Here is a 23,006-nt window from a genome sequence, read left to right as displayed (position 1 = left end):
TAACACCCCCTGGTCAATGCTTGTATGGAAATGAGCAGCTGTTAACTACTGAGATTACTTATTGGCTACCAAAGATTGTTGCTGCTTGATTAAGAGTGTTGACCAGTGGATCTATTTAAAAAACCATGTTCAAACAGAGCGACACAAGCATTGAAATACAACTCATTTATAGGTCAGATGGATGCCACTTTAGTTTTTGCTTTATTTCCACCATAGGTCACTGTTCTCTGCCATCTGTAAATGTTTTTTTCTTCTATTTTCTTTTCTTCTATCATCTATTGAAATGATGCTGTTTTATTTTCATTTACATCATCAGCTGCTCAAACAGTAAATGAAACCATGTCTACAAATAAAACATTAACTACGCCAGCATCTACATCTGAACCAATGACAACAACTGAAACAACAACAACCACTCAATTTTCATCTACAACTGTAACTGAAACAACAGCTGCATCAGCTTCTACATCTGAACCAACAACAACAACAATTGTTGTTGAACCAACAACTGAAACCACATCTACAACTCAAACAACAACTACACCAACATCTACACTGACTGCACAAATCTCTACAACTCAATCAACCACAACACTTGTGCCAACAGCTACTTCAAATATATCAACATCTACAGCTCAAACAATTGTACCAACATCTATGACTCAAACAGAAAACCCAACAGCTGGATCAGCAGCACCAATTTTAACATCTCAAATATTGTCTTCATCAACTGAACAAACATCTACCATTCAATCAGCAACAACTGCACCAACCTCAACATCAACTGTGCCAATATCTACCACAACATCAACAACTGCACCAATATCTACTACTCCATCAACAACTGCACCAACATCTACCATTCAATCAACAACAACTGCACCAACCTCAACATCAACTGTGCCAATATCTACCACTACATCAACAACTGCACCAATATCTACCACTCTATCAACAACTGCACCAATATCTACTACTCCATCAACAACTGCACCAACATCTACCATTCAATCAACAACAACTGCACCAACCTCAACAGTGCCAATATCTACCACTACATCAACAACTGCACAAATATCTACCACTCTATCAACAACTGCACCAACATCTACCACTCCATCAACAACTGCACCAACATCTACTACTCCATCAACAACTGCACCAACATCTACCATTCAATCAACAACAACTGCACCAACCTCAACAGTGCCAATATCTACCACTACATCAACAACTGCACCAACATCTACCACTCTATCAACAACTGCACCAACATCTACCACTCTATCAACAACAACTGCGCCAACATCTACCACTCTATCAACAACAACTGCGCCAACAACAACTGCACCAACATCTACCACTCTATCAACAACAACTGCACCAACATCTACCACTCTATCAACAACAACTGCGCCAACATCTACCACTTTATCAACAACAAATGCACCAACATCTACCACTCTATCAACAACAACTGTACCAACATCTACCACTCTATCAACAACAACTGCGCCAAGAACAACTGCACCAACATCTACCACTCTATCAACAACAACTGCACCAACATCTACCACTCTATCAACAACAACTGCACCAACATCTACCACTCTATCAACAACAACTGCACCAACATCTACCACTCTATCAACAACAACTGCGCCAACAACAACTGCACCAACATCTACCACTCTATTAACAACAACTGCACCAACATCTACCACTCTATCAACAACAACTGCACCAACATCTACCACTCTATCAACAACAACTGCGCCAACAACAACTGCACCAACATCTACCACTCTATCAACAACAACTGCACCAACATCTACCACTCTATCAACAACAACTGCGCCAACATCTACCACTCTATCAACAACTGCACCAACATCTACCACTCTATCAACAACAACTGCACCAACATCTACCACTCTATCAACAACAACTGCACCAACATCTACCACTCTATCAACAACTGCACCAACAACAACTGCACCAACATCTACCACTCTATCAACAACAACTGCGCCAACATCTACCACTCTATCAACAACAACTGCGCCAACAACAACTGCACCAACATCTACCACTCTATCAACAACAACTGCACCAACATCTACCACTCTATCAACAACAACTGCACCAACATCTACCACTCTATCAACAACAACTGCACCAACATCTACCACTCTATCAACAACAACTGCGTCAACAACAACTGCACCAACATCTACCACTCTATCAACAGCAACTGCACCAACATCTACCACTCTATCAACAACAACTGCACCAACATCTACCACTCTATCAACAACTGCACCAACAACAACTGCACCAACATCTACCACTCTATCAACAACAACTGCACCAACATCTACCATTCTATCAACAACAACTGCACCAACATCTACCACTCTATCAACAACTGCACCAACAACAACTGCACCAACATCTACCACTCTATCAACAACAACTGCGCCAACATCTACCACTCTATCAACAACTGCACCAACAACAACTGCACCAACATCTACCACTCTATCAACAACAACTGCACCAACATCTACCACTCTATCAACAACAACTGCGCCAACATCTACCACTCTATCAACAACAACTGCACCAACATCTACTACTCTATCAACAACTGCGCCAACATCTACCACTCTATCAACAACTGCACCAACAACAACTGCACAAACATCTACCACTCTATCAACAACAACTGCGCCAACATCTACCACTCTATCAACAACTGCACCAACATCTACCACTCTATCAACAACAACTGCACCAACATCTACCACTCTATCAACAACAACTGCGCCAACATCTACCACTCTATCAACAACAACTGCACCAACATCTACCACTCTATCAACAACAACTGCACCAACATCTACCACTCTATCAACAACTGCGCCAACATCTACCACTCTATCAACAACTGCACCAACAACAACTGCACCAACATCTACCACTCTATCAACAACAACTGCGCCAACATCTACCACTCTATCAACAACAACTGCGCCAACATCTACCACTCTAGCAACAACAACTGCACCAACATCTACCACTCTATCAACAACAACTGCACCAACATCTACCACTCTATCAACAACAACTGCACCACCATCTACCACTCTAGCAACAACAACTGCACCAACATCTACCACTCTATCAACAACAACTGCGCCAACAACAACTGCACCAACATCTACCACTCTATCAACAACAACTGCACCAACATCTACCACTCTATCAACAACAACTGCACCAACATCTACCACTCTATCAACAACAACTGCACCAACATCTACCACTCTATCAACAACAACTGCACCAACATCTACCACTCTATCAACAACAACTGCACCAACATCTACCACTCTATCAACAACTGCACCAACATCTACCACTCTATCAACAACTGCACCAACAACAACTGCACCAACATCTACCACTCTATCAACAACAACTGCGCCAACAACAACTGCACCAACATCTACCACTCTATCAACAACAACTGCACCAACATCTACCACTCTATCAACAACAACTGCACCAACATCTACCACTCTATCAACAACAACTGCGCCAACATCTACCACTCTATCAACAACAACTGCGCCAACATCTACCACTCTATCAACAACAACTGCGCCAACATCTACCACTCTATCAACAACAACTGCACCAACATCTACCACTCTATCAACAACAACTGCACCAACATCTACCACTCTATCAACAACAACTGCACCAACATCTACCACTCTATCAACAACAACTGCACCAACATCTACCACTCTATCAACAACAACTGCACCAACAACAACTGCACCAACATCTACCACTCTATCAACAACTGCACCACCATCTACCACTCTATCAACAACAACTGCACCAACATCTACCACTCTATCAACAACAACTGCACCAACATCTACCACTCTATCAACAACAACTGCACCACCATCTACCACTCTATCAACAACAACTGCACCAACATCTACCACTCTATCAACAACTGCACCAACATCTACCACTCTATCAACAACAACTGCACCACCATCTACCACTCTAGCAACAACAACTGCACCAACATCTACCACTGTATCAACAACAACTGCACCACCATCTACCACTCTATCAACAACAACTGCACCAACATCTACCACTCTATCAACAACAACTGCACCAACATCTACCACTCTATCAACAACAACTGCACCACCATCTACCACTCTAGCAACAACAACTGCACCAACATCTACCACTGTATCAACAACAACTGCACCACCATCTACCAATCTAGCAACAACAACTGCACCAACATCTACCACTCTATCAACAACAACTGCACCACCATCTACCACTCTATCAACAACAACTGCACCACCATCTACCACTCTATCAACAACAACTGCACCAACATCTACCACTGTATCAACAACAACTGCACCAACATCTACCACTCTATCAACAACAATTGCACCAACATCTACCACTCTATCAACAACAATTGCGCCAACATCTACCACTCTATCAACAACAACTGCGCCAACATCTACCACTCTATCAACAACAACTGCGCCAACATCTACCACTCTATCAACAACAACTGCACCAACATCTACCACTCTATCAACAACAACTGCGCCAACATCTACCACTCTATCAACAACAACTGCACCAACATCTACCACTCTATCAACAACAACTGCACCAACATCTACCACTCTATCAACAACAACTGCACCAACATCTACCACTCTATCAACAACAACTGCACCAACATCTACCACTCTATCAACAACAACTGCACCACCATCTACCACTCTAGCAACAACAACTGCACCAACATCTACCACTGTATCAACAACAACTGCACCACCATCTACCACTCTAGCAACAACAACTGCACCAACATCTACCACTGTATCAACAACAACTGCACCACCATCTACCACTCTATCAACAACAACTGCACCAACATCTACCACTCTATCAACAACAACTGCACCAACAACAACTGCACCAACATCTACCACTCTATCAACAACTGCACCACCATCTACCACTCTATCAACAACAACTGCACCAACATCTACCACTCTATCAACAACAACTGCACCAACATCTACCACTCTATCAACAACAACTGCACCACCATCTACCACTCTATCAACAACAACTGCACCAACATCTACCACTCTATCAACAACTGCACCAACATCTACCACTCTATCAACAACAACTGCACCACCATCTACCACTCTAGCAACAACAACTGCACCAACATCTACCACTGTATCAACAACAACTGCACCACCATCTACCACTCTATCAACAACAACTGCACCAACATCTACCACTCTATCAACAACAACTGCACCAACATCTACCACTCTATCAACAACAACTGCACCAACATCTACCACTCTAGCAACAACAACTGCACCAACATCTACCACTGTATCAACAACAACTGCACCACCATCTACCAATCTAGCAACAACAACTGCACCAACATCTACCACTCTATCAACAACAACTGCACCACCATCTACCACTCTATCAACAACAACTGCACCACCATCTACCACTCTATCAACAACAACTGCACCAACATCTACCACTGTATCAACAACAACTGCACCAACATCTACCACTCTATCAACAACAACTGCACCAACATCTACCACTCTATCAACAACAACTGCACCACCATCTACCACTCTAGCAACAACAACTGCACCAACATCTACCACTGTATCAACAACAACTGCACCACCATCTACCACTCTAGCAACAACAACTGCACCAACATCTACCACTGTATCAACAACAACTGCACCACCATCTACCACTCTATCAACAACAACTGCACCAACATCTACCACTCTATCAACAACAACTGCACCAACAACAACTGCACCAACATCTACCACTCTATCAACAACTGCACCACCATCTACCACTCTATCAACAACAACTGCACCAACATCTACCACTCTATCAACAACAACTGCACCAACATCTACCACTCTATCAACAACAACTGCACCAACATCTACCACTGTATCAACAACAACTGCACCACCATCTACCACTCTAGCAACAACAACTGCACCAACATCTACCACTCTATCAACAACAACTGCACCACCATCTACCACTCTATCAACAACAACTGCACCAACATCTACCACTCTATCAACAACATCAACTATGCCAACATCGACGTCAAATGAATCAACATCAACAGCTCAAACTACATCAGATGCATCAATATTGCCATCAACTGCATTAACATTATCTTCTACCTCTCAACTGACAACAACTCAATTTGTATCTACAATTCAACCAGCAAGTCAGTCAACATTCTCATCTACGGAATCTGTCCTGCAAAGTAAGCAAATTTTATTTTATATGTTCATGCATTTATTTTTTATTCACCACCGATATTTAGTGAATAGATTAAAGTTTTATTCACCTATGCTGATATCAATCTTATTTGATTTTTATTTTTATAGATACGACAGCAGTTGCTTACATACATTTCAAAATGAGATCCTTTGTTGAGCTGAGCAATGATGAAATAATTACATATATTGAAAAGGTAAGTTGATATTTTGTTAATATATATTTTTAATTGCAAGCATTAATTTGTTGTCAAACTGTTCAGTTCAAAACAGAATTAGCAGGTACAATGGATATTTCATGTACCCAATAGAAAAAAAAAACAAAACTCAAAAATTAAAGGGATAGTACACCCAAGAATGAAAATTCTGTCAATTACTGTTAATTCTGTTAATTACTCACCCTCATGTCTTTCCAAACCCGCAAGACCTTCGGTCATCTTCAGAACACAAATTAAGATATTTTTGATGAAATCCGAGAGCTTTCTGACCCTCCATAGACAGCAATGCAACTGAAATGTTCACAAGCCCAGAAACGTAGTAAGGACATAGATAAAACAGTCCATGTGAAATCAGTGCTCCAATCACAATTTTACCAAGCTAACTAGGGACTAGGGACTTTGGCGGGACTTGGGCGCTGAGCATGCTGATTTGTTGAGTTCACGCAGCATTGTATTTCAACCACCATTTATTCACATAATTGTTTACAAATATTACTGTTATTGTGTCATGAAATGTCGTTTTAAAAGTATTTCAGGCGAGAATGTAGTTGTTTAAAACTCAAATCTGTGGTTTATTTATAAAGACAGCGCCTATTTGAAAATGTGCGTCGCTGATTTCGGAGACGTCACCAGGCGCTCAGTGCTCATGTTTCCCAATGAGAGCAGCCTGAACTCGGCTAGCCCTTCTGACATTTACTGCTGGCTCTGATGTGTAGTGGTTAGACATAAAATATAATTCATTTTGGGTAAATATAACAGGTAATCTTTGGTCTTTATTCTATTAATCTATTAATATGTTAAAATGAAAGCTAAAAGAGTCAATACTGATATAATATTTCATTTCATTGTAATGTATGTACATTGCCTGAACTACATTTCTTCGGCTATTAAATGTTTAAATGAAAAATGAAAAGAGGCAGTCGTGTTCAATATCATATTTCGTCTTATTGTAAATACAGTGAGGAAAATTGCAGTAGCCAAGGCGAGCTGACTGCTGTTTTCAAGTTTCAAACTACGCTGCTGTTTGCAGAATTACTGGACTGGCGTTGTCCCGTCCGCGGGAGTTCACACTACTGAGTCAAACTCGCGAAGTCCGAACTACAGAGGACACAAGGCCAAAATTTGCATACTTGGTATTGAGAAACTCACGCAGACCTACATCACCAGACTATTTGACTAATCTTCTTGGTACTTTAGACCATGATGGAAACGCAGACAGCAGCAGGTCTGGGGGAACAAATGGGTTACACTTTATTTCGATAGTCCACTTTAGACATTCTGCTAACTATAAGCAACTTTGTAACTACATGTCAACTACATGTCAACTAATTCTCATTAATTTGCAACTACATGTCTACTAACTCTCAGTAGGGTAGGTTTAGGGTTAGTAGAATAAGTTGACATATACTTGCAAAGTTTCTAATCCTCACTATGTTGTATGTTGTGGACCCATCAAAATAAAGTGTTAGAAGATATTAAGCAGACAGTCTACTAATACTCTAATGACTGCTAGTTGTCATGTAGTTGCAAAGTTACTTACTGCTAGTAGAGAGTCTAAAGTGGACTATCGAAATGAAGTGTTACCAAAAAATGTTCCTGGGACAAATTGTTCCAGGTAATTTCGGTGGAAAAGTGGTTATTGTTTCCAATACAACCGGAGTATTGTATTGGAAACAACTATAAAATTTGATCCCCATATTTCTGTGATTATGTTCGTAACACTGAAATTCATGTGAAAAAAACATGTTTCATTCGTACATGACAGCTGCTCTCTTAAGGTCAGCGCGAACTAGGGTTGCCACCTTCAATGAGGAAAAATAAGGGGCACCCATTCAAAACCGAAAAATAAATAAAGAAATAAAAAACACCAAGGACACAAATAATAAGTGAGAAACTCATAATTCAACAATAAACCATGCTCAATTATGTAAACTTGTAACAAAACACATTAATATTATTATTTTAAATTTGCTTATTTATAATTATTAATTATTATTAGTCTCTTTTTTGACAGTTCTACAGCTGTTAGCTGGATGGGGTGAATTTTTGTTATTTATTTATTTATTTTTATTCATTTGCTTAAATTAGGACTACGTTATTATGTAATTTTTTGTCCCATTTTATCTAAATAATTTAGCTTTTTTGTTTTTGACTTTTTAAGATGCCAAATTGTAATGTATTATATATATATTTATGATTCATATAAATAATAAATAGGGTCTAACATGAATTATAATCTATTAATTCATCCGTCTAATAATGTCTAAAAATATGAAAGTTATGTCTACCAAGCTGTGATAACAAATGTAATATTATATTAACAGACTATGCCAATTTTATTAAACCAATAGGCCTATACCTTTAGAAGTACAGATGTGTCACTTTAAAGGTATGGTTCACCAAAAAATGAAACTTGTGTCATAATTTACCCAGGTTGCTCTAAACCTGCATAAAGTTCTTTCATTTGTTGAGCACAAAAGAAGATACTTTGAAGAATATGGGTTTTCTGCATTCAGGGCCGGTTACATAAAAGGTTTATACTAGTCTTAAAAGTTAGTCCTCTAATTTAGTTCTTTAAGACTGGTCAAAATGTTTAAAATTGGTTTCGTCAAAACATAGATTAGTTTAAGCTGAATCCAAAATATAAGACAGATGTTGTTGACTGAAGGCTGAGATTGGGTGGCACTATTAAAACTTGTTCTGGCCCAGATCAGGGCTGGTTATAAGTTACTATTTGGTCGAGTTTGGGCCAGTTATGGCTCATGTCTGTAGTCCAGATCTGGGCCAAACAAGGGCCGTAATTCTTTGCTGCATGTGGGCCGAGTGTAACTGCTTGTTTGGCTCAGCAAACACAGTACTAAAATATTTTTCAAAAAATATATATTTTAAACGTTTTAATAAAAAATACTTCTGTAAATATGTTTGGATTGCCTTTTGAATTGTAATGTTATTCTGAAATATAGTAGTATCACAATTTTAATAACTATACGTATGTTAGTATATTCCAAACACACACACATATATATTACACAATAGTAAAATACAGTAGAAACAAAATGACAAAGTACTGTAAAAAAACAGTACAATACTGTTTTGTAGTTAGATAGTACACTGTTCTATATACTTAAAAAGTTGCACTGCAGTACATTGCTGTAAAACCAAAATACAGTAACTTACTGGCAACCATGCTGCCAGTAATTTACTGTAAAAAATACAGGAATTTTTTTAACAGTGCAGAGCTGGGCCAGATGACAGTTGCTATGTGGGTTGCTACGTTTCTGAGCCTTGATCTTGTTAGGATCCTTGCTGTCTATAGAAGGGTCAGAGAGCTCTCCAAAATATCTTAATTTGTATTATGAAGAGGCACTTACAGGTATAACGGATTTGTAACGACATGAGGGTGTGTAATTAATGACAGAATTTTCATTTTGGGTGAACTAACCCTGTTTAGAATCTGGCATTTGAGAACAAAATGGCTGAGAGTAGAATAATCTGCATACATAAAACAAGTCTAAAATAAGATGCACCAGTTTCAAGCAGCTAAATGAGCCGAGTTGTACAGCTACAATTAGCTGTAAACGGAAGATACCAGACACATTAAATTTACAAATGGCCACATATATGGGAAAAATAAGGTGGATTCAGTCTTAGTAAAAGATCTTGGCTACCAAATACTGCCTAATAGGTTACCAATTGAATTTAACTGTAATGCTTACAGTGCTTATCAATTTTATTTGCAGTTTTTCAAGCACACAAACAGCAGTGGGACCATCAGGATTACTGTGAAGAAATCAAGAAAATTGTTGCACTAAGGATCTGACATGGATCTGCAATCTTCTACAAACAATCTCTGAATGAAGTGACCAGTCAGGCTTCATGCATATTTGGCATTTCATTTATATATATTGTTGTTTTAGTTCGTTTTTAGTTTAAGTCATGCACTTTTTTCACTTAAGCTGTGTTGTGTAATATGTAAGGTTTTGTGTATGTCATTTAATTTCTGCTCCCTTCAGCGTGAATAATTAAAAAAGCTCTCTATAACATCTCAAACTTGTAAAATATCAGAATGTGTTGCATTCGTCTTTCAAGACAATAGATAAAAAAAACATGTTCTTGTAAATACTGATTTATATCTAATATTATAAATTAATGGTAAATGTATTTTAAAAAGGATTTGTTTTGGTTTTGGGTGGTTGTACCATGTTTTTTTATTCTGTGACCACGTTTTCAGTTTGTTTCCGTAGTTACTCATTGTTTGATTCATTTTCACCTGCTGTTCATTTCTTTTATGTTAGTCCTATTTAAACACTGTGTTTTCTTCAAGTCTTTGTTATTTCTCATTGCTTGTGAGCTGGTTGTTCTGTCCTTGTTTCTAGTTCCTGATACTTCTGCACTAGATCCACTTTCTCATCATTTTTGCAACCAGTCTTTGACACTTTGTAACCCTAATTTAACCCTAAAACTCACACCAGATGTGTGCATCTAATTTGGAAGACATTAGTGTTATAAAGTTGTAACAAGCTTTCAAAGTTCAGGTAAATGCTTCTCATTGTTTAAATGCCTTTGCAGGTTACAACATGCTGATTAACCAGAATCAGTGATGGGAAATTCAAAGAAACCTAAAAGTATCAGTTAATTTTCTGGTCATTTGTTTTTAAAGCCAGTTTAACAGAAAAAATGGTTTCGCGTTTGAAGGGCTTGCTTTATTAAGCTCTTCTCTGGCCCTCTTCTTGTTTTTTTATTTTATAGATTAAGAAATCTAGATGACAGATATGGATTATACATGCATCAGGCTTTTAATCTCCTCTTAAATATCTGAAAACAGTGTTATGATTGATTGAATGAAATCATAAGGTGCTTCCTCATACTGAGAATCTGTCATTTGAATATATAAATTACTGACTTGTGATGTATATTTTAGTCATATGCAAAATCTGCTCTGATTTAAAATTAGTTTTAGGAAGACAAGACTGCCATATTTTGCTGTTAAATCTGAAAAAAAAAGAAAAGAATAAACATATCAAATTTCTAGCTGTCTTATTTGTAACTGCAATGTTATTTGAGTTGTCAATTTTTTTTTAAATGTTGTCTTTGTCCCCATATTTCATTTAAGTGTCAATATAAGCGTTCGTATATATTTAAGTGTTCCTATATGTTTAATATTCATGTGAAAGATTTTCCTTAAAACAAATATTTGATGTTATGATTTATTGATTGAAATTGATTCTGCTGATTATAAAGGTAGCTAATGGTTCGTATATGACATTGTTTTCCAGCAAAAGCCTTTATGAATTTATTGCTTGTTGCATATTTTCTTTTTGTGAGGAAACTTTTTGATGAAAAACAAATATTTGTAATTATTTCTGTGAAAATGAGTGAAACTGTTGGCTGTAAATTAAAAAAAATTAAAAACTCCTGTCTGCACATCAAACCTGTAGGGCAAGGAAATCAGTGAAAATATCACATTACTCTGATGCAATTTATATTTAAATAATACAAATTAGTTAAGAAGACATTTTCACCTGTGTTAATATATATATATATATATATATATATATATACACATGCACACACATTTTAATATAATTTATTAACTTTATACACTCACACATGTTGTTTTTTGTGGTTTATGGGGAGTCTCCATAGGCGTAATGGTTTTTATACTGAACAAACTGTGTGTGCTATTGCCCTACACCAACCCTACACCTAAACTTAGCCCTCACAGGAGACTTTGTGCATTTTTAGATAAAAAAAAAACACCATTTAGTATGTTTTTGAGCCTTTTGAATTACGGAGACATAGGCAGTGTCCTCATAAACCACCTTCATATTGTAATACCTCTGTCATACCCATGTCATTATACAAATTTGTGTCCTCATAAACCACATAAACATGCACACACACACACACACACACACACACACACACACACAAGCACGCACGCACGCGCACGCACACACACACAAGCACGCACGCACACACACACACACACACACACGCGCACACACACACACACACAAGCACGCACACACACACACACACACACAAGCACGCACGCACGCTCACACACAAGCACGCACGCACACACACACACACACACACACACAAGCACGCACGCGCACACACACACACACACACACACACAAGCACGCACACACACACACACACACACACACACACACACACAAGCACGCACACACACACACACACACACAAGCACGCACGCACGCGCACACACACACACACACACACAAGCACGCACGCACACACACACACACACACACACACACACACACAAGCACGCACGCACGCGCACACACACACACACACACACACAAGCACGCACACACACACACACACACACACACACAAGCACGCACGCACGCTCACACACACACACACAAGCACGCACACACACACACACTATGTTATTAGTGAACATTAAATAGTAAACATGATAACATTACATATCAGATTAAACGAATGATTATAGTATTTTTTTATCATACTTTATTTGATAAAAATAAAAATCACAGACATTTTAGCAGAATGCAAATAGTCAGGGGAGGTTAAAGGTCAGTGGGATTGTTTACCTTCAGTTTATCATTAATAACAAAGCTAGTTCCTCTTTTAAAATATATATCAGTATATAAATGTCTATTCGGATTGAGATTTGTTAGATTTTGAAGGCTATGACATTTTATAGTAAGGAAATTTGTAAATATGAATGCCTAATGAATACAAATAAGAAAGCCATGCCATTCTTATCTTTTGGTATTTGCAGGTACTCTAAACTATTTAAATCACTGTTGAAATTCTATTAAGAAGTTTTTAACAATAATAGAAAGACTAAAGCTATTGAAGTACACTTTATCCTAATAAACCCCGCCCATAGATGTGCTTGGCCAATCAGAGGAACTTTACCTCATACACGTCTAGCTTGTCAATCATGTGTACACAAGCCCCGCCCATACACGGGCTCAGCCAATCAGAAGACACGTACCACTGCCACCTTCACAGCGCGCGGGTCAATCGTGTGTAAATAAACCCCGCCCACACACCCCAGGCAGAGACACGTCCACGTTCACTGCGTGATTTCGGCGTTAAAATGCTCTCGAGCGAGTTTTTCAAATAAGTTATGTGTCGTATCGTAAAGAAATAAACGAGCTGTCCGTTAAAGACGGCAATGGCTGCAGAAAGCGAGCGCGATGATCCATTCCAACAAATTCTGCATCAAATCGGTGGAAAAAGTAACATTCATTTAATCAGCGCTGTGAGAGGACCTGATGGAGACACCGGCGTATTACAGGACTTCATCGCTGATATGTTTAATAACGGAGGACACGAAGAAACCAGCGACTGTACTGGCAACGGCAACGACGAAATCAAGGTCCAAACAAACGCGTGCAGCCCTGATCAATCGCTCACAGCTCGATCACAACAGAGTTCACCAGATCACTGCACGAGCGAGAAACCAGATCCACTCAAGAACAAAACCGTGAGCTCGAGCCGGGTCATCGGCGCAAAGCAGAGAGCCATTAAATGCTCCGTGATCATATTCATCTTCAAACATGATTATGTGTGTCATAAAGAGAATCATGCGTGCTTGAGGGAGATTCTGAAGGACGTGAGAGCTCGGATAAAGAGAAGCGCGCTCCGTCCGGCTCTGCTGGGACTCGTTCACACCGACTGTGATCAATCAGAGAGTCACGACTCAGTGGAGCTTCTGGATCGAGCACTGCGAGCTGTGTTCATTAAACACCCCCCGCAGGCCATATGGACCGGACGTTACGTCACAAAGTCCCCGGATGTGTTGCAGGAGATCAGGTGGAACGCCTGCAGGGCTGTGAAGTGCTCAATGTCTGCAGGTCAGAGGTTCAACCCAGTGGACTGCTGTCCTGTTGGGCATCACGGTCCAACATGATTTCATGAGAAAACGCAACTGCTTTACGCTATGACGATTTCATACAAATGCGTATAATGGAGGGCTGCACGATTAATCGAATGCGTACTTGCCAGTTAAGCCGGTTCTGTGATTAGTAGTAAATCTCCATCACGTGTTTTCAGATGGAGCAGCATTTACTACACAGAGCTGTAGTTCACTGACAAGCTACGTAAAAAAAATAAAAAATCGCAGACGATGTTATTGCACAATTATGAAATCGTTCCTGATAATGACAGCTGTTTGCGTAGAATAAGGCATGCTACATATTTCATAGTATTCTAAGCAGTAAAAAAGGCTATGTTGATTAGCATCACATTATTATATACTTTATTACAATGAAAAGTATAAGAAGAACTCCGATAAACAATGAAAGCTGTTAAATCTGTTTATTCAGCTGCCGCTGTAGAGAGTTTCAGCTCGAGAGCGCCCTCTGGCCTTCGGATGGAGATTTACTACTGAAAGATACGCACTACAATTGCAGCTTCTGTCTAATCGCGTTTGCGATTTCATTTCAATTTATCGTGCAGCCCTACGGAATTGTGCTATATTACAAAGTTTTTTTTGGAGAAAAAAGTAAACGCGAAGGATCACCTCTAACCGCACCTTTGAACCTAAACGTCAGTGCGGCATAAGGAGATTGTACGAAAACGTACAACTGAGATTGTACGAATTGTACAAATCATTTAGCCAAAATGCAAAATAGTTACAAATTGTTTACTATTTTAGGCTTTGCAGCGTTTTGCGCGTGACACTGCATTACTTAAAAAACAGATCTATTTAGAAAATGCAACTATTTTACGATTGGGCAATTTTTGTATGATTTTGCATGATTTTGTGATTCGTACGGAACTGTGGTTTTTAGAAAAAAAAAGGTAACTACGAAGGACCACTGTTACATGTAACTATTAGTGGAGCGTAAGCGGATTGTATGAAAACATATGAATGAGATTGTACGAATTAGCTACCGATTTCACAAAATTGCAGACGCTGCAAATGTAAAGAAGTTAGCTATCAATTTCTGTGAGAGTATGTTGAGGTAACCCTCAGTGGGGCTTTAGCAGATCGTACGAAAATGTATGAATGAAATTGTACGCATTAGCTACCAATTCGCCAACAGGTAAAAGTTACGAATTGCCATAGACTCTAAACCTCGCTCGTAGAAATTTTAAGTATTTTGTTTTTCAGCGTCTTGCACGTGACACTCTTAAAACACTTTAAAAAAACGGAAAACACAATTATTTTATGATTGACGATTCTGCATGAATTTGCATAATCGCAAAACCCCAAAACATTCTCCTGGCGATTCGTAACTATTTCAAGCTTCGCAGCATCTCTCACATGACACAGCTGTTCTAAAAATGTGGTGCCAAAGTTAAAATAAGTTCAATTTTTAAACATTTTAAAAGGTTTTTTTCATTCCAATACACTGTTTTCCATTGTTTTTCTATGTAAATATGTACTTGACTCATGCATTTGACCATTAAACTTAGTTATAAAACTAACTTTTAAATGAGCCTTTAGACTTAATGCCTGTTCACACCAAGAACGATAACTATAAAAAATAATAATTATGTTAGCGTCCACATCAACGCACAAAATTGTTCTGTGTATTATAAGCGTGTCCTGCTGTCATCTACCACTTTAAATGTTTGAGGTCTTCAGAGTCAGTGAATTCTGATTGGCTGTCAGTGTTTGTCATTCATAAATTGGAAAAACGATATCGTTCATCTGTCGTTATCCGTATAGCTGTAGAGTGAACTTCCCTATTCTCATAGATTTAGAATGATAATTAAACCTTTATTATCATTACTTGGAGTGGATGGGCCTTTAGCGTTTTTTTTGTTGTTTTTTTTAATTCCACTATTCCGCAACTTGCGCTTTTAATAGCAAAAATATGTTTTTGCATTTCACTGCATAGCTTTTCCATTGTTTTTCATATTTTCACACACATATTAAACAAACACTTCGCTTGCATCTTTCGAAGCATCTCGGGACCATTTACACAGAATGCATTTATTGCATTGAAAAACATGTGAATTCATCGTTTATTTTCGTATGATTTGCTAATGCCCCACTGATGGTTAGCTTTAGGGGTTGACCTTCATGCGTCTTTTCCCTAAAAATCATATGTTTGCGTACGAATCACAATGCACACATTTACGTATCCGCATGAGATTGTCATGTGAACTCCGAACCTAGATAGCATTTTTGTGCATAGTTTCTAGTTTTAGAAACTAGTTAGTCTACCTAGGACCGGCTTGCTTTCTCAAAAACTAGAGAACTGCCTAGCTAGACAGCATTTTTGACAATTACCTTCTCAAAACTACTGAGCAACCTACCTTGACAGCATTGTGGGGCATCATTGGCAAAACAAACCCTGCAAGTTGCCTACCTAGACAGCATTTTGGACATTTAGACAGCACATTGTCCCAAAGTCTATTAGTTTTAAAATGAGTTTTTGGTTAAATGCCTGAAATAAGGTCTGTTTAGCACAAGCGGCACTGCAAAACGTAAAATATTTCTCATTTTCCATGAGAGCATCACAAAAATGATACTCCCAACGTGTGATCATCGTAGTCTTTTGAGTCTAATAGGACCTAGTGAACTATCTAACTAGACAACATTTTGGCTGTTACAATCTGAAAACCTATCACGTTTCCTACCTATACAGCGTTTTTGGGCATCAAATCCTAAAGTTACATTGAGCTGTTTATCTAGACAGTAGTTCATGGCAGGTTAGTCTCAAACCCGAGTGTGCTGCCCAACTAGCATCTTTTGGTTTACTATGTAGCTCACAACTCTGGTTGAATCACATGATTTGCGGGACTTTAATGAATGGCGGCCCCTAGAAGAAGGAAATAATGCGATTAACGAGTCCTTTCGCAATGGCTCTTTATGTTGCAGATAGCGCCATTGGCGGTAAAACCTGTTTGTTTTGGCCACTGAAATGTTTCCCGGGAATTTTCAGAAAGAAACACAGAGGACAGGCGGACTTAAACACCAATAGTTGGCAGCAAGGTATGAGGATGTTCATTTGCGTTCAGATTGAAACCTGTTGTATCAACTAATCGCACAATCTTAACTCTTCCAGCCAATCCAGATGCCACCGAGGAAGGAATTCCACTGCAGATGCGGCCCACGACAGATTGACGCCATGCCAGCTTTGCAAATAGACCAAAATGGATGAAAAACAAGCCTCAAACTGTGTGCCTGTGTGCTACACAGGTCATATACTCTTGCACTACGACTTACCAGTCAGGGAGATTTGGAGAAATGAAGGCAATGAATGGCTGCTAGAGCATTATACATGATGCATTTTTTTGTTATCTATATCACTACTATCATAGTAGCATACAGTTTATTAGTATTAAATGATCTAATGTGGCAATTCCTGAACATTGTGATTGACTGCTGTATCAACTGTTGATTTTAAATAAAAGAAACAAGTTGTTGCATCGACTGGCCAATAAATGAGGTATTTTGTACTTCATGTGATTCTGAAGAAAACAGGTGTTTGACTGTTTTCATGTGCGTCAGCGTCCATCGTCTTTCTCGTGGCCGCAGGGTAGTGTTTAGAATCTGAACTACTGAATCGGTGTTTGGAAACGAGTGATTCATTCGAGTCGGTTCATGATTCATTCAGAATGATTCGAACTGATCACTCTCGCGCTGAATCGTTTGGAGAGGTTTTCACTTCGTACAAAACAGGCCTACTGAATATTTTAAAACCTCAGCTCTCAACCAGGGGAGAGGGGGGATAAGTTAAATTAAAACAATCTAATTAAACTATTAAAATTACTAAAATCAACACAATAAATGCACAAACGTACTGTAGGCTGACATTTTTAATTTTATTTGGTCCTATGAAAGCTTTCCGGCACGATAGATATTATAGAATTAAGAGAAAATGGTCTGAATTGTGAGATAAGAAGTTGTTATTCATTCATTCATTTGTATTATTTTATTTTATTTGAGATTTAAAAACAAAGAAATTTGTTCCATGTTTTTATTTTGTTATTTTATGATATATTTTTGTTTTATTTTATGTTATGTTATCTTTATTTTATGTTAGTTTAAGTTTAAGTTATGCTTTTATGTTATGTTAGTTAATTTAATTTAAATTTATTTTCATACTATTTTGTTAGTTTTATTTTATTTTCATTTATTTTATTTTGCTATTTTATGTTATGTTTTTATTTTATTTATTTTATTATTATTATTATTATATAAAAATCAGATAAAAAAAAAAAAAAAAACAGAAATAAATGTGCTAATTTTATTTGGTCCTATGGAAGCTTTCCGGCACGATAGATATTATAGAATTAAAAGAAAATGGTCCGAATTGTGAGATAAGAAGTTGCCATTCATTCATTCATTTTTTTTTTTTTTTAGATTTAAAAACAAAGAAATTTGTTCTATGTTTTTATTTTTTGTTATTTTAAATTATGTTTTATGTTGTTTAATTTAATTAAACGTTTTGTTATTTTATTTTGTTTTTTTTAATTAATTTTGTTTTATTATTATTATTTTCTTCAGATTTAAAAACCGAAATAAATGTGCTGCATCCATGTTTGACCACCGAGTGGCAGATAAGCTCCGAACTGCAGAGAAGAAGAGCTGCTGTAGGGTTAACCGCATCGAAGCCTGTCTGGAAACAGTTATTTTTTTATCTTGCCCAACTAACATATTAATTAAAAAATAATTGCTATTACCCATTAAAGACTACTTTTATAACACCTGCTAGCTGCCACGTCCATGTCTTCCGCAGTAAGTGATTTTACACTAAACAGCGTGTGATATCTTCAGGCGGAGTTCCGGCGCTTCCCGCGCAGGCGCTCATTGTCAGATGAGTTTGAGCCGCCGCCGCTGCTGCTGCTGCTGTGTAATAGCAGTCGATCGCTCCTCGCTCGCACTGTTTGATTAAGACTGAAACAGACTTTCTTCTTCTTCTCACCGTTTGTGTTTCAGTCGTTGTGCCGGAGGAGATCCGGTGACAGTCACAGACAGACATGATCACTTCAGCCGGTGAGTGAAGGCGAAAGATTTAGCTGAGTCACACAGCTAACGGCTAACACGGCTCCTCTGCCACTTTAACGACTACATTTGAGCTTTATGATAACAAATGTACTCTTGGATGTACTACTTCAGCGCCTAAATGCAGTGGTGAGAGTGTAGTGACATTTCTAATGACTTTGACTAAAGTGGTTTGTTTACATCGGCAACCGAAAGTAAGAAATTAGCGCGATTTATTAAACATTTGATGTGTTATATGTGTCTCAGAATGGCTTTTACTGTATAAATATGTCAAAAAAGCCATGCGTATGTTATTAGTGAATGAAACGGATGTCTGAGGTTGTTATTTAGCAGATCTGTCATGTCACTGTTATTAAACCGCATGGATGGATTGGTAGACAGAGACTGATATAGCTGATAGATAGATAGATACAGACAGATAGATAGATAGATAGATAGATACAGATAGACAGATACAGACAGACAGATAGATAGATAGATAGAGATGACTGTATATACTGATGGGTTTTTCTGTTTTGTAGCTGGCATCATTTCCCTCCTGGATGAAGACGAGCCGCAGCTCAAGGTACAGAGAGCTCTGTCAAATGCATCGGTGTTTATTATTATATTGAGGTGGTTGTTAACAAGCTTTTGTTTTTCTGTTAAAGGAGTTTGCTCTACATAAACTAAACTCCATTGTCAATGACTTTTGGGCTGAGATTTCAGAGTCTGTAGACAAAATGTAAGTAGCATCGATTGTTTTAGAAGAGAATTGCACATAAACATGTTGTTCTAATCTGTTTAAGCAGGAGCGTTATTAAAAAAAACACACACATACATGTAACTTACTCATTATATTATTATTTTGTTTTTTAAATGTAAAGTGTACCCCATGTGAGCTGTATGAATCTAGAGGGATTTGTTTTATATATATATATATATATATATATATATATATTTTAATTTTGCAGCTGTTTTTTGCACTAAATTATTATAAAATACAAATTTTTATTGTACAGTTTTAGTAATAGTGAGATTAGTGATGTTTTTTAATGATTTTCTCATTTTTAAATTTAAATCAAAAGTAAAAATACAATTTAAATACTACTACTAATTATTACTATTAGTAATTACGTGAATTTGTCTTGTAATACTACTATATATATATATATATATATATATATATATATATATATATATATAATATTATTATTTAATATATTATATTTTAAATAAAAAAATCAAAAAATAATTCTTGTTATTAATAGCTTGTCTTTTTACAATACAGTAGTAGTATTGCAATAGTATTATATTTCTTTTTTGATTTACTTTTATTAATTTATTAGTGCTGTCAAACGATTAATTGCATCCAAAAAAAGTTTTTGTTTATATAATATTTGTAAATATATATATATATACATAATACGTGTGCTGTATGTGTGTATATATATATATATATATATATATATATATATATATATACACACACACACACATATGCATGTATATATTTAGAAAATATTTACATGTATATACATATATTTATGTTCTTATATTTTAAATATAACAGTTTTCTTAAATATATACATGCATATGTGTGTATTTAATAAATATACACAGTACACACGTATATTATGTAAACAGAAACTTTTATTTTGGATGCGATTAATCGTTTGACCGCTAAATTATATTAATGATTTATTGTCATTCAATTATTTTCATTTTATTTTTCAAATCATAAAGCTAAAAGAATAAATATTATTTGAATAAAGTGTAAAAATGAGTAATTATTAATAAAACTAGTAAAGCTTAAAAAAATAATACTACTATTAAAGTATAAAAGTTAGTAATTAATAAGCATAATAATAATAAATTGTTCAAAAATGCTAAAAAAAATGCTAAAACATTTTTAATGAAGAAATATATTACCGTTGCAATAATAATACTGTAGTGTAAAAGTATTAACAATTTGATATGAATGTTTAGAGACCAGTGAAGTTTTTTTTCTCCGTCAGCGAGGTCCTGTATGAGGATGAGACGTTTTGCAGCCGAGAGTTTGCTGCACTGGTGGCTTCTAAAGTGTTTTACCACCTCGGTGCTTTTGAGGAGTCTTTAAACTACGCCCTGGGCGCTGGAGATCTCTTCAACGTCAGTGACAATTCAGAATATGTGGAGACTATTATTGGTAAGTGAAGAGCTGTCTCTGAAATGTATTTGAAATGAATGAATACTTCAATTAAGCAGGGGTGCATTAAATTGATCAAATCTGACCGTGAAGACATTTGTTTCAAAAGACTTTTATTTCAAATGTTGTCCTTTTGAAATTTCTATTCATTAAAGAAGCTTTAAAATATTAAGCAGCTTTTTTCAACATTGATAATAATCAGAAATGTTTCTTGAGCAGTAAATCAGCACATTAGAATGATTTCTGAAGGATCATGTGACACTGAAGACTGGAGTAATTCAGCTTTGATCACAGAAATAAATTATATTTGATCGTATAGTCACATTAGGGGTGTGCGATATGTCGATTTTTGATTGTGGACGATAAAAAATGTCTCCACGATTTGCTTTTAAAGAAATATCGTAGTATATATATATATATATATATATAGGAAAAATGGTCTTGGCTTCTCTCCTGAGGCCACAAGAGGGTGCTTCGAGCAAAATATTGGTTTAAAATCTGGTTTGAAATTGCTTGAATGTGTAAATGGGCAAGACAAAACACTAGCAAATGATACACTTTCGCTCTGTTTGGTTAAACTTAACAGTTAATCCGTGCATCACATGCGTGCCGAACCGTGGGGATCTTGGTTCATCTACGATCCGTTGCACCCCTAATAAACACAGACTTGGAGAGCACAAGAGACTCCATTCAAAAACACAGATCTTGTCAATATATTGTCTTTTTTTCCATCAGCCAAGTGTATCGATCATTACACCAAACTGTGTGTCGAGAACGCCGAGCTGCCAGAGGATGAGGAGAAGAAAAGCATCGATCCTCGTCTGGAGGGAATCGTCAACAAGATGTTCCAGCGCTGCTTGGGAGATCACATGTACAAACAAGCCATCGGCATCGCGCTGGAGACACGGCGCTTGGACATCTTCGAGAAAACCATCCTGCAATCTGTATGTTATTTATCTGCAGTCATAAAATTTAATATTAATCTTAAAAGGATAGTTCACCCCAAAATGCAAATTCTGTCATTAATTACTCACCAAACTTGTAAGACCTTTGTTCATCTTCAGAACACAGAGAGCTCTCGGATTTCATCAGAAATATCTTAATTTGTGTTCTGAAGATGAACGAAGGTCTTACGGGTTTGGAACGACATGAGGGTTAGTAATTAATGACAGAATTTGCATTTTGGGGTGAACTATCCCTTTAAGAACCAT

General features: G+C 37.2%; 2 protein-coding genes across 4 annotated transcripts in view; both read left to right on the top strand.

Moving 5' to 3' along the window:
• Positions 1-13,679: 13,679 nt before the first annotated feature.
• LOC306874792 (uncharacterized protein) lies at positions 13,680-18,100 on the top strand. Of its 3 annotated transcripts, none has more exons than XM_079425040.1 (3): positions 13,714-14,520; positions 17,502-17,615; positions 17,689-18,100. In XM_079425040.1, exons 1-3 carry the CDS (start codon positions 13,839-13,841, stop codon positions 17,745-17,747), a joined length of 855 nt encoding a protein of 284 aa, XP_079281166.1. In that variant the 5' UTR covers positions 13,714-13,838; the 3' UTR covers positions 17,748-18,100. The 3 variants fall into 3 exon arrangements, with proteins under 3 accessions (XP_079281167.1, XP_079281166.1, XP_079281168.1); XM_079425042.1 differs by having other exon boundaries at positions 17,566-17,615; positions 17,689-18,095; XM_079425041.1 differs by lacking the exon at positions 17,502-17,615 and having other exon boundaries at positions 13,680-14,520; positions 17,689-18,097.
• Positions 18,101-19,184: 1,084 nt separating this feature from the next.
• Positions 19,185-23,006, top strand: part of LOC306875492 (26S proteasome non-ATPase regulatory subunit 1) — a 42,447-nt gene continuing 38,625 nt past the window's right edge. Inside the window, exons 1-6 of the mRNA XM_079426111.1 lie at positions 19,185-19,364; positions 19,566-19,622; positions 20,153-20,196; positions 20,279-20,352; positions 21,626-21,795; positions 22,531-22,739. Coding sequence (XP_079282237.1) covers positions 19,607-19,622; positions 20,153-20,196; positions 20,279-20,352; positions 21,626-21,795; positions 22,531-22,739 — 513 coding nt within the window. The 5' untranslated portion in view covers positions 19,185-19,364; positions 19,566-19,606. The remainder of the gene's footprint in view (positions 19,365-19,565; positions 19,623-20,152; positions 20,197-20,278; positions 20,353-21,625; positions 21,796-22,530; positions 22,740-23,006) is intronic.

Source organism: Barbus barbus (genome assembly GCF_936440315.1).
Source record: "Barbus barbus genome assembly, chromosome: 9".
In the NCBI taxonomy this organism is placed as follows: Eukaryota; Metazoa; Chordata; class Actinopteri; order Cypriniformes; family Cyprinidae; genus Barbus; species Barbus barbus.
This window is presented reverse-complemented; position numbering and strand designations above follow the sequence as displayed.

Excerpts from the sequence above, each read along its gene's own strand:
- LOC306874792 (XM_079425040.1), top strand. The coding sequence starts at position 13,839 with ATGGCTGCAGAAAGCGAGCGCGATGATCCATTCCAACAAATTCTGCAT. Across the intron at positions 14,521-17,501 it reads GAAGTGCTCAATGTCTGCAG|ATAGCGCCATTGGCGGTAAA; the intron begins GTCAGAGGTTCA and ends TTTATGTTGCAG. Across the intron at positions 17,616-17,688 it reads CACCAATAGTTGGCAGCAAG|CCAATCCAGATGCCACCGAG; the intron begins GTATGAGGATGT and ends TAACTCTTCCAG.